General features: G+C 49.1%; 1 protein-coding gene across 1 annotated transcript in view; it reads right to left on the bottom strand.

Annotated features, from left to right (window-relative positions):
* Window positions 1–16,200, bottom strand: part of CSMD2 (CUB and Sushi multiple domains 2) — a 621,436-nt gene that overhangs the window by 108,594 nt on the left and 496,642 nt on the right. The window contains exons 38-43 of the mRNA XM_007453867.1: window positions 16,122–16,200; window positions 12,864–12,982; window positions 12,290–12,359; window positions 10,251–10,367; window positions 6,970–7,179; window positions 571–759 (exon numbers count right to left, since the gene is read on the bottom strand). Of these exons, the coding sequence (XP_007453929.1) occupies window positions 571–759; window positions 6,970–7,179; window positions 10,251–10,367; window positions 12,290–12,359; window positions 12,864–12,982; window positions 16,122–16,200 (784 nt within the window). The remainder of the gene's footprint in view (window positions 1–570; window positions 760–6,969; window positions 7,180–10,250; window positions 10,368–12,289; window positions 12,360–12,863; window positions 12,983–16,121) is intronic.

Here is a 16,200-nt window from a genome sequence, read left to right as displayed (position 1 = left end):
GAAAATGGAACTGAGGTGTGCAGACAGGGGTAGGGACAGCACGACCTCCTGGTCCTCCTCCATCCTGGTTCTGGTTAATGAAAACCCAGGAAAGTGCCATCTCTAGCTCCCTGATATCATCAACTCTCTAGATCTCTCTAGGCTCGTGTAGGAGAGGGAGAATAAGCTGGGAGGTGTGAAGAGAGGAACAAGAATTTCCTAGAAAGATGCTTTGTTCTCTTCTCCCTTTAGGAAAGTGCCATGATTACCTCTCTCTACCCCTCAGCATACCAGTGTCTTCCCTTCTGACTGGGGACATCTAACCCACGAGGTTGGCTATTCCCAAGGGCTGAGTATGTATCCCTTTGGCTGCGACCCACATCTCTTCCAGGTCCTCCCTAGTGCTGGCCCAGAACTCTGTCCCAGGACCCTCTTCCTGGATAGGCTTGGTCTCATCTCTATGGAAACAGGATGGACAAAGTTTGCCAGGACCTCCCAGCATGGGCTCCCACGAAGCGGGCACGTGGAGGCTGGGACTACTCTGGATCAGTGTCCCTAAAAAGAATCACCAGGGATGAGGGAGGGACATACCTTCACACCTGGGCAGGGGGTGGTCCCAGTTCCGGTTGGTGCCGTGTTGACATGTGAGGACAGGGTGGCCCATCAGTTGATACCCTGGGAGGCACTCAAAGGTCACCGACTGCCCAACATTGTAGCCAGCTCCCCGCACAATGCCATTCGCAAAGGGCTCGGGGTCTGGGCATTCTTGAAGTTCATAGGCTAGAAAAGATCACAAGAGAAGGTTACTTTCTCCTCTCTGGGCATTTTCTCCCTGACCAGAATATAGGCGTACCAGGGAGTGAACACAGTGGTGGAGGACCAAGACATGGACTCAGATGGGTCTTCCTCATTTTCTAGCTATTGGCTTTGGGCAAATGATTTAAGTTCTCTATGCCTTTGTTTTCTTATTTAGAAAATGGTTAGTGTGAGAATCCAGTAGGATCAAATACACACAGCTCTTTGCACAGTCCTGGCACATGGTGAGAACATAATCAATGCTATCTGTTATTACTGTTTCCATGGGAATAGGGGACCCAAGGAAGACAAGGCTAGATTGAACCATTCTTCTTCTTCTTTTTTTTTTTAACATCTTTACTGGAGTATAATTGCTTTACAATGTTGTGTTAGTTTCTGCAGTATAACCAAGTGAATCAGCTATTCGTATACATATATCCCCTCCCTCTTGAGTCTCCCTCCCACCCTCCCTATCCCACCCCTCTAGGTGGTCACAAAGCACCGAGTTGATCTCCCCGTGCAATGCAGCTGCTTCCTACTAGCTATCTATTTCACGTTTGTGAACCATTATTCTTTGAGCACCTCACTGGGGCTCAGCATTGACCTCCGCTCTTTCCTGTTGCTGATCTCATTCAACCACCAAGGTCACAAACACGGGAAGTGGTCAGGTGAGGACATGAGTGGGGCCCTTCTAACTCTGAGAAATGAGAGCCCATCAGGAAGGAAGAAATGGGGTGGGAGGGATCCAAACCTGCGGCAAAGGACAGAATAGCTGGGGTAAAAGTCCCTCTAAAGAACAAGGAAGTTGCTTCCCTGAGTATGAGTGTACCTGCCTCACACTCCTTAATGGGAGTGGCTGAGTCCTGGCCCATCAGGAGAAGTCGTTGAGGGACTTGCTGAGCATGTCACAGAGCAGAGCCTTCACTTAATTGGACAGTAACTGGGCCCACCAGACAGAAAGTCAGCCATGGGAGTAGAGGGAGCATTCCAATAGTGGAAATTCTCAGGGGGAGCAGCTGAGACCCAGTGAAGGCTCCATGTAAGCCGGTGCACTCATCACGTGCAATAACAACACAAATAACAGTCATCATGAGAGTGCCATTACCGAAGTTCTCCCTCTGTGATGGTGGCTATTATGTATTTCCTTTTAGTATCGTGCAGGGAGGTCTCTGTGGGAAGAACTGGGCAGGTTTCACTGGACATCATCAAGTAGTTGGCTGTGTGGAAAAATCGAGCAGTTCTAGAGAGAGTGGGTGGGCTGGTCAGCCAAAGGGAATATGGCTCTGTTAGCAGCGGAGGGTTTGGGCCACCTGGCAAATAAAGTCTTAGTAGAAGTAGGGAGCCTGTAGCTCAGGGAGGTGACTGAATGGATGAATTGGGCTTTTTTTGTGTGTAAAATATTTCATTTATTTATTTTTGGCTGCGTTGGGTCTTCATTGCTGTGTGCAGGCTTTCTCTAGCTGAGGCGAATGGGGGCTACTCTTCGTTGCAGTGAGTGGGCTACTCATTGCGGTGGCTTCTCTTGTTGCGGAGCACGGGGTTCTAGGCATATGGGCTTCAGTAGTTGCGGCACGCGGGCTCAGTAGTTGCGGCACGTGGGCTCAGTAGTTGTGGCTCGCGGGCTCTAGAGCGCAGGCTCAGTAGGTGTGGTGCACCAGCTTAGTTGCTCCGTGGCATGTGGTATCTTCCTGGACCAGGGCTCAAACCCATGTCCCCTGCATTGGCAGGCAGATTCTTAACCACTGCGCCACCAGGGAAGTCCGAGCTGGGCTTTTAAAGAGAAGCCTCAGTGGGAACAGGGGGACCCAATGATGGGGAGGAGCCTGAAGACCGAGGCCTCGTGAGAAGCCAGAAGCAGCCTGGAGGAGAGAAGCTGGGTCTTTCTTACAGGAATTGTCTCCAGCGGAAGGAGCTGGGCTTTTCACAAAGAGAGACCCTGAAGTGAGGGTACCAGGACTGCTTTCACATGGAGAGAAGTCTCAGAGCCCGTTCCACCAGAGGAAGCTTCAAGGGAGAGGTTGATGAACTAGAGACTGTCATACAGAGTGAAGTTGTCAGAAAGATAAAAACAAATAGCGTATAATATCGCTTATATATGAAATCTAGAAAAGTGATACAGATGAACTTATTTGCAAAGCAGAAATAGAGACACAGATGTAGAGAACAAATGCATTGATACCAAGGGAGGAAAGGGGGAGTGGGATGAATTGGGAGATTGGTATTGACAAAGACACACTACTATGTATAAAATAGATAACTAATGAGAACCTACTGTATAGCACAGGGACCTCTACTCAGTGCTCTGTGGTGACCTAAATGGGAAGGAAATCCAAAAAAGAGGGGATATATATATATATACACACATATAGCTGATTCACTTTGCTGTACAGTAGAAACTAACACAACACACCGTAAAGCAACTATACTCCAATAAAAATTAATTAACAAATGAAAAAAATAAAAAGGGAGAGGTTGGGCCTAGAGGGCAGACATGACCCCTAAGAGGTGGCCTCATTAACTTTCCCAGGAAAGGGCTCCTTAGGGAGACTAGTAGTAGATGCTCCACTGGGAACAGATACAATTTCAGATAAAGCGCCGTATTAAAAATACTAATAATGATGATGTCGAACATTTTGGAACAATGTCATCATTTTGCTAAGTTCTTGTGTTTTTACAATCTCCTGAGAAATTTTAGTGGAATGAGTTAAGCCTGTCAGACTAGGAGACCTGGGTAGGAGTAGCTTATGCTGTTACTGAAAACTTTATGGGAATATTTACCTGAAGAAGGGAAAGGAGAGCCCCAGCCGAGGAAGTTCAGAGTGTCTAACAGGAGGGATTTTGAGGAAAAGTAAGGATTTGGATTTCTTCCAAAGAAAGTCAAGGGACCACAGAGAGCTAGGCCTGCTCTATAGAAATGGCGGCAGTGGTGACAGGTGGCTCTTTCATGAAGCAGGTCTTTTCATAAAGGAAAAGCCTGGGGTGAGTGGTCAGGCTAAAGAATGTGGGTCTGTGGGGCAGGGAGGATTATTTGGGCCTGACACATTGGGAGGCCTTGGTGGGAGCGCCTGGGCCTCTGGCACTAGAGACAACCTAGTCGGGAGGTTGGGGTCATCATACATGAGAAGGCTTAACGGAAGCTGAGGTCAGGTCTGAGGGGGGCAGCTGCCCTGACACCAAGAGTGGCTCCGCAGGGGCCGTCAGGACTGGGGCAGTGGGCAGATGCTGAGGAAAGAGCTGGGCCTGTGACCCAAGGGAAGCCTCAAGGGGAACATCCAGGCAAGTGCTGGGGTAAAATGTGAGTGAGGGGAGCTGGGCTACCACAGAGTGGAAACCCCAGTGGACGTCGCTGGGCCTCTCACACAGTTGGGCCAACTCAGGTGAAGGCGCTGGTCCTCTGAAGGCAAACTTACCACCCCTCCTCCCTGCTTCCACCCCTGCCCCCCGCCACACACACAGCGAGCATCCTCAAGAAACCGGCTTCCTCTCAACATGTGGAGCCTCGGTGTGTGTGGCGCTAACCCAGAGTGCTGGCCTGTGTCTGGAAGCCTTAGTGCAGGGCCCGTGTGCAGAGGTGCCTCAGGTGAAGCTCCTCAGAGGTGAGGGCTTGGTGAGCATGGGAGGGGCTGAGACCAGGGCTCCGTGGGGGTAGTTAGGTCTCTTTTACAGGGATGGAGTCTGCAGGACTCAGAGGGCAGCTCTGACAAGGACAAAGCGGACTTCAAACGTGGGGAATGCAGCGAGAGTGTCTAGTCCCACCACACAAGCTTGGCGGGCAGGGCTGTGCCCGTCCCAGAGGTGAAGGCACAGGGCACGGGTGGGCCCCAGAGCGGCTGTCCCTGTCACAATGGTGGCGTAATCAGACCTTGCATTTATCCAAGAGGAGGAGCCTCAGGGAGAGCACTTGGGCCTGAAAGAGGATGTTACAAGTTGAATTGTGTCCTCCGCAAATTCACATGTCGAAGTCCTAACCCACCCCTGTATCTCAGAACGTGACCTTATTTGGAAACAGCGTCTTCGCCTGCCTTTACCTAAATTAAAATGAGCCCATTAGGGTGGGCTCTATTCCAATATGACTGGTGTCCTTATAAAAAGGGGAAATTTGGAGGCAGACAGACAGGGAAAACAACATGTGAAGATGAAGCCAGAGATGGGGCTGATGCTTCCACAAGCCAAGGAATGCCAGATGGCCGGCAACCCACTAGAAGCCAGGAGAGAGGCATGGAGTATATTTCTCCTCACAGCTCCCAGAAGGAACCAGTCCTGTCCACACCTTGATCTTGGGACTTCCAGGCTCCAAGACTGTGAGAGATTAACTCTGTTGTTTAAGCCACCCAGTCTGCGGTACTTTGATAGAGCAGCCCTAGGAGACTAGTAACTAGGAAGCCTCAGAGAGGCATGCGTCTGTCCCAGAGAGGCACCCTGACCTTGTATCTGGGCCTGAGTCTCTCCTGGGACAGCCTGTGGCCGCGGGATGCATCATGACCCATTGGGCAGGGCTCACTGCCCACTGAGGCTGTGTACACTTTACAGGCACAGGCTCCTTTAGTTAGGGTTGGCCTCTGCGATGTGCCCACATAGCCCCTCTGGGTGGGCAGCTGCGTTACCACCAACGAAGTGGCACTTTCTGGGAAAGAGGCTCGGCTTCTTGCTGCTGCTGCCTTGGTGTGAGGGTCCCAGCTCCTCCTCCTGAGGCTTCCCAGGTGGTAACAACCCCGACCATACTCAGGGACGGTCCCCAGAGAGGGCAGCGCCTGGATAACTGGCCCAACGGTGGGGTACGCTTTAAGGCTTTCCCTCAGTGACAAGCCCAAATCCTTGGTCAGTATTCATCTCCGACAAGGGATAAAAAAGCCAAATGTCAGAATGGTATGTATATAGAAATTCTATATTACCATAGAAAACACAACCAAAAAAATCATGACGCATTACATATTCTTCACAAGAAACATGTAACTAGGTGTGGGAAAACATCTGGAAAGATCACATCAAAACAACAGTGGTTATTTCTGGGGAATAATTCTGGGTTTGGAGGCTGCAGACAAAGAAAGCTTGGCCTTACCTGTAGTGTTTTAATTTCTTAATTCCTCCCTCCCCTCCCTTCCCTCCTTCCCTCCCTCCTTCTTTCCTTTCCTCTTTCTCCCTCCCCCTTTCTTTTTTAACACAGTAGGTGTGTTTGTAGACTGTCTAATTAAAGATTAACTTAAAAAAAGCAGATTGCAAAACAGTATCTATAGTGATCCAATTTTGGTTAAAAATATAGTTACATCAGTATATGTACAGAAAAAATGGGAAAAGCAAACTGTTACAAGTTGATATCTCTGCATAAGGCAGGGTTATGGGAGAATTTTGACTTTCTGTGATGTGCTCACAAAAACTTCTGTGATGTTTTAATTTTTTGACAAGCATGTACTAGCCTTGGAAAAAAGTCTAAACACATGAAGAAAAATGCAGTGGAAGAATCTGGGCAAAGAGGTTAGAACAAATGGTTCAGTCAGTCACACTAGGAAAGCCCCCGTGGGAGACGTTGGGTCCGATCAGGGCCCGTGTACCGCTGCACAGGTGGGCACAGCTGCACGGGCACAGGTAACAGCCCCTCCACAGGGGAAGCCTGAGCTGGAGTGGATGGAGCTTTTCCAGGAGGAGAGGGCCGGTCTCAGGACTCCAGCTCAGGATGGGGGAGCTGCGGTGAGTGTGGTCCGGCCTCACACAGGGAAACCCTCAGCGGGAGCAAATGCACCTGTCTCATCGTTAAGGCTCAGTGGGTCCTTCTGGGCTTGTTACAAGAATTGTTACTGGAATCCTCCATCATGTCAGAGGAGGAGCTTTGCTGAGCATAAAGGACACACAGGGGAGGACCCAGAGGAGGAAGCGAGCCTCTCAAGGCCAAGGGGCAGTGGCTGGTTGGACACTCGGGGATGCCTGAGCGGGATTGATGTGTCACTTGCTCAGGGGAAGCTGCTGGCTGTTGGGCGGGGATGGGGATGGAGCCTGAGAAGGCGCTTTGGGGCTGCTGCCCTGGGAAGGGCTTGTCGAAGGGGTTCAACAGCCTCTGTGGGCCAGAGAGACATGTCACTGGGAGGTCGGGCCTGCCCCCCACCTCCCCGCCCTTCCTGGGTTCCCTCCTCCGCTACGCAGAAGACTGGGAAGACGGGTGGTTGTAAGAGGTGGGGATAGACGGGCCTTCCCTCTCCTCACCCTGATACTCCAGCTTGAATCCCGGCCGGTTCTGTGAGTGGTCGCTGTGGAAATACACGGTGGTCTCGTGGGATGTGGAGAGCAGGGCACCGGGAAGCTCACTTCCACTGAATCTGCCCATCATGCGGCTGGTCTCATAGGGGCCATTCCGGATTTCTATGAAGTCATGGTTGGGCTCGGTGGAGAAGTTCAGGAACTGGATGTGAGCTCCTGGGAGCAAGACAGAGGCAGACAGTGCCCAAAGCAATACAGTCCCGCATCCCATGTGCCGCCTCATGAAAGCATCACCTGCCAGAGCCCACGGGTCCCCTCTATGGACCCACCCAGTTAGGGTTCCCAGACCACATGTGGAGAGTCACCAGTCCAGCCCAGTCTCTCGTCTTCAGGCAGGACTGAACTTAAAAGTATTTCTATTATTCATTCGAAATGAAAGGCATCCGTCATTTCAGAGTGCCGTCTTGAGTCTGTTTTATTTTATGGAAAACGAAGTTCAGGGTTAACACCGGATTAAATTTAGGATTCATATGTGAAATATCAGTCTAAAGATAGCTTTGTTAAAATAAACTTTTTACTTAAAAATACCACCACTTAAACATAACTACACCCAATCAAAAGACATGAACTTCAATACTGGTATTTTCCAGAGCACTTATGATGATTCAGGAATTAGAAGAATACATCATCCTATTGGTTCTATTAAGATGCCAAGTGAAGTTTATCCTTTGGGGTCTTATTGGATTAATCAAGATCTCCTAGCAACCCAACAGGTTAAATGGATCTCATTAACATCTTAACTTACATCTTAATATATTCTTTGAAAAATAAAGGTGGGACTACTGATATTTATTTATTGATAAGATCTCTCAAAATTAGATGACTATTATTGAAGAAATATATTTCTAAGCATAGAAAGAAGTCTGCAATGTTAATTATGAAAATCTGACTGCAAAGTGGTATGTAGCATACAGTTCTAATTTTTGTATTAAAAAACTGGACGACTATTCTTTGATTCACTAACAACATTTATTGAGCTCTTGCCGTGCATCAGGGCTGTGCTAGGAGGGCACTGCACGGGGAGGAGCGAGATCTACAAGGCCCTTGTCTTCATGAAGGTCACATTTTGATGGTGAGGACTAAGCTGTGAGTGATTATTTCTGCATGGTGGGATTACAGATAAATTGGAATTTTTATAATTTGCTCGTCTGTACTTTATAATTTGCTTAGAATGAGCACATAGGCGTGATTTTTTTTTTTTTTTTTTTTTTTTTTGCAGTACGCGGGCCTCTCACTGTTGTGGCCTCTCCCGTTGCGGAGCACAGGCTCCGGACGCACAGGCTCAGCGGCCATGGCTCATGGGCCCAGCCGCTCCGCGGCATGTGGGATCCTTCCCCGACCGGGGCACGAACCCGTGCCCCCTGCATCAGCAGGCGGACTCCCAACCACTGCGCCACCAGGGAAGCCCAGGCGTGAATTTTTTGCATCTGACTATTTAAATAAAGACTTGGCGTATACTGTTGAAGACCCTTCATGTCCCCTGCCCTCTCCCACTGTCCTCTCCACAGAGGTAGTCACTCCCATGAATTTGGAAGATCGACGTCCAGTTCATGTTTTTGGATTCTTAAATACGTATCTGCTTTGTTTTAAACATTTGCATGAATCTTATTATACTGTATATAGAGTTTTGTAAACTTTTAAATTTAGCATGTGTTTTTCAAGGTCTGTCCTTGTTGATATGTAAAGATACAGTTCATTGATTTTAACTACATATTAATTAATTCCACTTAATGAATTATCCAGCCACACTATTCACTCTCCTATTATTTAAGATGTATATTGTCTCCAAATTACAGATAATTTTACATTGAGCACCTTTGTACTTATCTGCGGAACCTATGCTTTCCAGCCCAACGCCCATGTGTCATCCCAACACCGCGGCAGCACATCCATGAAAGGGACTCTTCAAGGATTGCAGAATTTCTGAACTAATCTGCCCGACTGCCGCCATCTAATGGCAGAAGTTTGTAAATGCAGCGGCTTTTAAACACAAAGCAGGTGCCATTAGGGCCTGTTTGGAGTCCAACACTAACTTGAAAGCAAGGGATCTGGTCTTCTGTGACTGGTCCCTGCAAGAGGATGACTTCCTGGAGGACTTAAAGATAGAGGTCTCTGGTGGCTGAACATCAAGACATACAAAGTGATGCACCTCCCACTTAAACTTGTGTTTTCCTCTGGATGTAGCCCTCCCTCCAGCCCTTTATCATCTGAGCTTCTTGACTCATGCCTGGATGCAGAGCTATAGGGTCTCCCAGCTCCTCTTTCCTCAGTGTCTCAAAATCCGGAGTTTCCCAAGGCTGCCAAAGTCATCATCATTTCGTACCCTGATCATCCATCCCCAGTTTCCTTCAGGAGACGGTACTTAATATGATTCCATTTTCTGAGGGTCACAACCTCTCTCCTCCCCTCAGGTAAGATTTAGACCTTTAGTTAGATCACTTTCTCTTAAAGGCCTCTTCTCCATCAGAAGACCCACTCTAGGATGAAAAATAATGGGCAAAAGAGGTGGTCTTCACTCCCGAGGTCACAGACTGCGGGTTCACAGGCCTGTGCAGCAGTGATCTCCTCGGGACATTTCATTTGTAGGAGCAGAGAAATGACTTGGGCAAGATGACCTATGTGTACAGACTATAAATTCCATTCAACATAAATCCTTTATCTCTTCAACAGAAATACTGGGGGTTAGATTACATTCCCAGTGCACAACACATGAATCTCCACTAATTTAATTTCATACCCAGATTAGTGTCCTCTACACCACGCCAACCCCTGTGTCTACACACACACAAACACACGCACACACACACAAAGACATCTCCCAACCTCTAAGGCCAGCATGCAAACTCAATTTCACGTTGACCTTGGCTCAGTTTAATTAGGATGAGAAATTAGACACTGAAATTAAAAGAAGAGGCTGAAGAGTCCAGTCTCAGTAAAATAGATGGTTTTTTTCTTTTTTAACCAGCCCTGAGTAATTTCTCATTCCACCTTTCAGCCCACTGCTCAAATGATAAAAATAATAATGGCAATCCCTGAAGTTTTTTCCCTATTTTATGTCCCCAAAGCCCATTCATCTCTACCACTCCTAATTGATCCTCACGCTTGCACAAGAGGTCGACAGCTGAGGAAGCAGAGAGGCAGAGAGCTAAATGGACTCAGCCGAGGTTCTGCTGGGTGACAGCCGCAGACAGCTGCTTTAAGCCAGAGGCCTGGGCGTGAAGACTTACCAAAGCCCACGGGCAGTGCTATTTGCCAGGAGCAGTCCGTGTTGCTGGGGTAGCTGCCTGGGAAGCCGGGGCTCAAGATCACTCCATCCATGTCTTCCACTGCTCCTCCACACTGCGCTGCGACCATGAGACCAGACAGAGCATTAGGACTGCAGTGAGGTCAGTACCGGGCCATGCAGCATTTGGACTTTCCCAAGTCAATTTCCCTTTGAGAACCCAAAGGAACCTATAATTCATCTCCCTAAAAAACTGCAGACAGGGGCCAAACTGAGTACGTAAATCCAGGAAGGGAAGCATATCTTAGGTCTGCCCAGCCATCCACAAACCCAAGTTATGGATGCTTGACCTTGAGCATGCCCTTCAAAGTCAGTTTCCTTAGTGAGGTCATGCAGCACAAGTTGGTCTGCCCCAAGAGAAGTGTGACCATCTCCTACACTATCCCCCAAATCTCCCTCCCCTCACTGTCCAGTCAACTCTTCCAGGACTGAAAAATAGGAAAGAAGGGGACGGGGATGCATTGGCACACGGCCAGGCTCTTTACAAATACATATTCCATGGGACTGGGCGGTCAACAGAAGAGCCCCACAACGAGCCCACCCTCAGAGCGTTGACACACGCCCTGAGCCAAAGTGACTGTGATTATTTCAGCCCAGGAGGGGTTGGGGCATCTGAATCTCCAATCGAGGTGACTTCAGTCACAGTCACCTGAAGACGCAGGGCTGAGGCACGACTGCAGCCTGGTCAGTTGACGTCGATTCTTTCCTTTTACATCTTATTAGGAAAAGGCTGTGTGAGCGGAAAGGGGTTAGCTTGTCATGGGAGGCCACAGAAAGGAGCGGAGGGGAGGCCATATGCCGTGTGTACGCAAACGCCTTCTGGCGAGAGGACTACCCGAGCACACAGACCCGAAGGGATCAGTGCCCGGGTGCAAAGCGGGGACTTGGGCATTGACCCCTGGGGTCACAATCCCAATGCTCCCACTTCCTGAGTGACTTTGGGCCAGCTCTAACTCCCTCCACCCCAAACCCCCAAACCTCAGTTTCCCCCACCCAGCACTTGTGTCACAGGGTGGTTATGAGGTTACAACAGAAAGGACTTCGCCTGACTTGGAACAGCGGCTGGCACACACAGTACACCCTCAGCCATGGCAGCTGCTGTTCTATGAGCAGTTCCTCGGGCAAGGCCTTTGTGATACAGGATGGGGAAAGGGCCCTGGGCTGACCAGTCCCATTTCTGACTGCTCTGCAGACGACCAGGTCTGTATCCTGGTGAGATCACTGAAGGGAAATGTCATATGCTCCAGTGCCACGCCCTTCGCTCACCTTGCCTCCTACCCGAAGGTTAGCCTAGATTTGCACTTGACAGTTGGCGGGGCATCAGGGAAACCTAGGTTTCCATTCCCAACTTTGCCACTTTCTTCTGAATCCTAAAAGCCTTAGTTTTCCTATTGGCAAAAATGAGAGTGATGACAGCTGCCCTGAAGAGCTGTGGTGAGGAGACACGTAGCTCCGTGCCTGGCATGTGGCAGACCTTCAATAAAGGGATGTTCCCCCTGCCCCAAGCTGACTAGAAGCTTCTGAGGGTGGAGATCCTGTCTTTTCTTGTATCCAATGATCTCTTCATCACTACTCAGCACAGAAACCAAACCAAGTCCTCGTTTCACAGGGAACCCTCAGCCTTCCTCTATCAGTGGATTCCATCTGTCTGTCCCATGAGAAGTCACAGGGGAAAGCCCAAAGTGCCCAGAGGTTCCATTTGGGGTTTGGTCGATTATCTGGAATCAGGATGGTCATCATCAGGTTTTCGAATGGGCAAGCCTCCTGTCATGTTTCATTTGGTGGGTGAAGGTATCCAAATGTCAGGAAAATCTTGAGAGTTAAAGCTTTTTACAAAAACATCAGCCTAAAATACTGCCTGTGAGCAGACCCGGAATACCAAACTTCCTTTGGAGTCGAACTTGATCCCAGTGATATGTCACTGAACTCAAAGCCCTGGTAGAAATGGATTTGAATGAACTGGAAAAGTGGGGACTCTCTTACCAATACAGAGTGGAGGAGGGTAGTTCCAGCGCCGCACGGTCCCGGGCATGCAGGAGATGTGGGCGTGGCCCTGGAGGAAACAAGAACAGGGTGGGCTAGCTGCCCCCACGGGCACAATTGCATGTACAACCTGGAGCAGGGGGCTTGTTCTGGGGCCTTGGGTCAAGGAACAAGACACATGGATCCACTGTGGAATGGGGAGTGAGGCAGAGGGAGAGAGATCTGGGGAAGGATGCTTATTAGCGGCTATTGCTAAAGAGTTCTCATTACTAAAGGTTCCTTGTGAGACGCCTTTAATTACTAGAGTCCCTCACTGCCTTCAAAGGAAAATTAAATTTTCCTAAAGTCTAATCAAACCGAAACTTTGCAGGAACACATTCAAGGCTGGCTTGTGCCAAATGGCTAAAGTCAGCACTTTGTCTTTTTCATGAACAGCTCCAGGAGGGGATAACAGTGCCTGAGGGATCTGGGGGGCTTCTCTCTGTTCTTTGGTGACTGCAGCTCTGCTGGGGGAAGGCTGGCTGACCCCATCTCAGGGGACACCTTTCTGGCCCTGGGGGTCAACGGGAGGTACCTGGAGGGCATATCCCGGTTCACACTGGAAAGAGACCACATCGTTCACCAAGTAGCGCTCGCCAGTCTTCACCCCGTTACTGGGCACAGCAGGTTCTGGACAACTGCTCAGGCCCACCGCTAGACCAGACAGAGACAGGCAACAGGAGAATGGACAAGCCCATCAGGTGGATGTAAGAGCAGGCCGAGGGCATGGCTGGCAGCAGGGAGGAGCAGCTGCCTCCAAGCTGTGTCTTCTCTGCTTTCTCTCCTCCCAGCCTCTAGGCCAGGGTTTCCTAAGCCTTTCACCTCCCAGCATATGAGAAAATCAGAATGTTCATATGGCACAGAGGCTCAACAGACCAAAGCCTCCTGCGGCAGGTGGATATCATCTGGGGACTCTGGCTGTCCAGAGGCCCTCGGGCTCAAAACTATACGACATTGCTATCACCCCAAGAAGTTCCATCATTCTCTTCCCAAGCAACTTTCGTCCTACATGTGCTTTTAAGAAGTGAATGTGGTGCTTGGAAATGGAAGATGTTTGGGCCTAAATCCACAAATCCCAGCATCTGGGCCAAAAGACTCCAAGGACAATATTAAAACAATCATCAAACTGAATTGAAAATACTTCATCTCAACTGTCATCTTGTCTCTTTTTGCCCCACTCTTCCCTGCAGTCCAAGTAGAAGGCAACTCAGTATTTAGTGGGGTGACCACAACTTAGTAACCTGACACCTGCTTGCTGGAATGGCAGTGGTAGACAGAAGGAGAAGGAGGGGCAGAGAGAAAGAGAAAGCAAGAGCGAAAGCCTGTGGTGGGAGAAGAACACAATGGGGAGAGAGGTGAGGACAGAGAGAGGAAGACAGAAGGACACAGAGAAAAGTCCATTCTAATTTCTTTACATTGCATAGCTTGATTTTATTTAAGCCATGCTTACAACAAAGGAAGACTTAAAAAAATCATACGCAATTTATTACTTCTGAAAGCATATTGTTTCATTTCCATTTCAATTAAATAAATATTAAATATGAGTCACAGCAGTAGACAAGACTTTTCAGTACCCTTCAAAACCATTTGCCTTTACAACAGCAGTTAATTCTCCCCTTCTGTACCCTTTGTAGATTATCTACAAAACAAACACAACTACAGTGTACTGGCTCCTAGGAATTTCAGTCTCCAAATACTAATGGAGACCTCTGTTTTTCCCTAGTTCTTTCCACTGTGAGAGGACAGTGCATGATAAACACCAGCTACTGAGAAAACTACCCATTCCTTTGAACAACAGCAACAGCAAAAAAAAATTCAGAAAGGTGAATTTTCCCTGGGAATGAGGCAGTAGAATGGCAAAGAGATTTAGGAAAGTTCTATCTTTGGAACATGTAAGAAAAGAGGAGATTCTAGGGAACATTTAAGGACTCAAATTTAAACTGGAGAGAACAGAGACGAGAGGGTGAAAGGAAAAGTATGAATTATTCAAGAGCCCAGGATACTTCAGCCTGCTGGGTGAGTGAGGCCTGAGAGGTCTGTGGGAGGAAGGTCTTGGAGGTCCCTGTCCTATCCTCCACCCTGCAGGGTCTTGGCTTCCAGCTGCCCCAGGGCTTTCTGACCAGCTGCACAATTCAGTTCTCCCAGGCGATGAACATCCTGGGATCCAGCTAGTCCTCTCCCAACTACCTGGACAAAGCTCGTTCATTTTGAGACCAGCTGGGCAATGCTGACCCTATCAGGCCTCTAGCAGCAAGTGGGGCTTCCATATGCCCGTCCTGTCCAAGATGGTCCAGACAACCACAGCTTCCCCCATTTCTTACTTCTCCTTCCAAATCTAACTCAGGTACCCCTTCTGTAAAGTCTCACGTGGCCAGGGTTAGCTCCCCTCTTCTGTACACCCTTAGCATATCAGGTTGAACTACAATTACTGTTTCCATGTCCATCTCTCCCCCTAGACTTTGTGCTTTGTGCCTTATTCATCTTTGTTCCGTGGGCACTTAGCACAGGGCGTGCCACATTGCAGGTGTCCAGTGTTTCTTCATGACATTCACTTCTCCACCAGCCTCTGGAAGAAGTGACTGTTCTATCCTTTGAACCACCGCTGTACCTCTTGGCGACACCCTTGTGAGCACCTGGAATGCTGTCATGTCCTGCTCTGTCCACGTGTCTGCCTCTCTCCCATGGACTCAGAGGGGACTCACCCATCTTGATCTTACCCAATCCCAGCATTGCACCTGGCACATTGTAAATACCCTGTAAGTAATTGCTGAATGAATGCGTGACAAACGCTGCTACCAACATATTTTTTCCTGTACCCAGTGGGGATGGGGATGGGCAGGCCATCTCGGGATGAAAGCAGCTACCCCAGCAACCTCTGTCTTTGTCGCCCCACAAGGCACATCTGCAGCCCTTTTCCTTTTCTTTTTTTAAAAATTAAAAAAAAATGAATACAATTTTTTTTTTTTTTCGGTACGTGGGCCTCTCACTGTTGTGGCCTCTCCCGTTGCAGAGCACAGGCTCGGGACGCGCAGGCTCAGCGGCCATGGCTCACGGGCCCAGCCGCTCCGCGGCATGTGGGATCTTCCCGGACCGGAGCACGAACCCGTGTCCCCTGCATCGGCAGGTGGACTCTCAACCACTGCGCCACCAGGGAAGCCCTAATACAATATTTAAAGGTTACTTTCCACTTACAGTTATTATAAAATATTGGCTATATTCCCCGTGTTGTACAATACATCCTTGAGCTTATCTTATGCCCAGTAGTTTGTACCTCTCCCTCCCCCTGCGATGCTTTTTCTTTAAGAGTTTTGGGTTGTGACCACTTGGGGATGCTGGAAGCCAGGATGTAAGGTTTTGAGAGTGGGAGAGGAGTGAAGTTTGCAATGAGGAGAAGAACTTCAAGGACAGTTACATCATTGATCAGGGGTTGGAGAAGCCAGTTTTTAGGACTGGAGAAGGAGAGAACCTCCATTGTCTCACAGCCCAAATAATTTACTGGGCCCAAGCCGGTGACCCGGCGCCCCTCCCACTCCTGTGTGGACACAGAGGAAGCACACAGGTTTTTGAGGCACGGACCCTTGGGTGAGAACCCTGGCTCCACCACTTCCTGGCTGTGTGTCTTGAGGAGGTTTCAGACCTTCTCTGAGCTTACGCATCCTCATCTAGCTTGGCGTAAGGCTTCAGTGGGGTGGAGAATATATAGCCCCAGGATAACCCCAGCTCCTTGTGGGAACTTGGGCCCTGTCAGTTCCCACCCTGAACCCTGCAAGCAGCTGACACTCTGGATTCTCACTTTTGTACTCCAAGTGGAAGCCGGCTGCAGACACGCTGATGTCTGAGTAGAAATGCAGGTAGAGCTGGTTGGAGGTGCT

This window comes from Lipotes vexillifer, unplaced genomic scaffold (assembly GCF_000442215.2).
Source record: "Lipotes vexillifer unplaced genomic scaffold, Lipotes_vexillifer_v1.1 scaffold213, whole genome shotgun sequence".
Lineage (NCBI taxonomy): Eukaryota > Metazoa > Chordata > Mammalia > Artiodactyla > Lipotidae > Lipotes > Lipotes vexillifer.
This window is presented reverse-complemented; position numbering and strand designations above follow the sequence as displayed.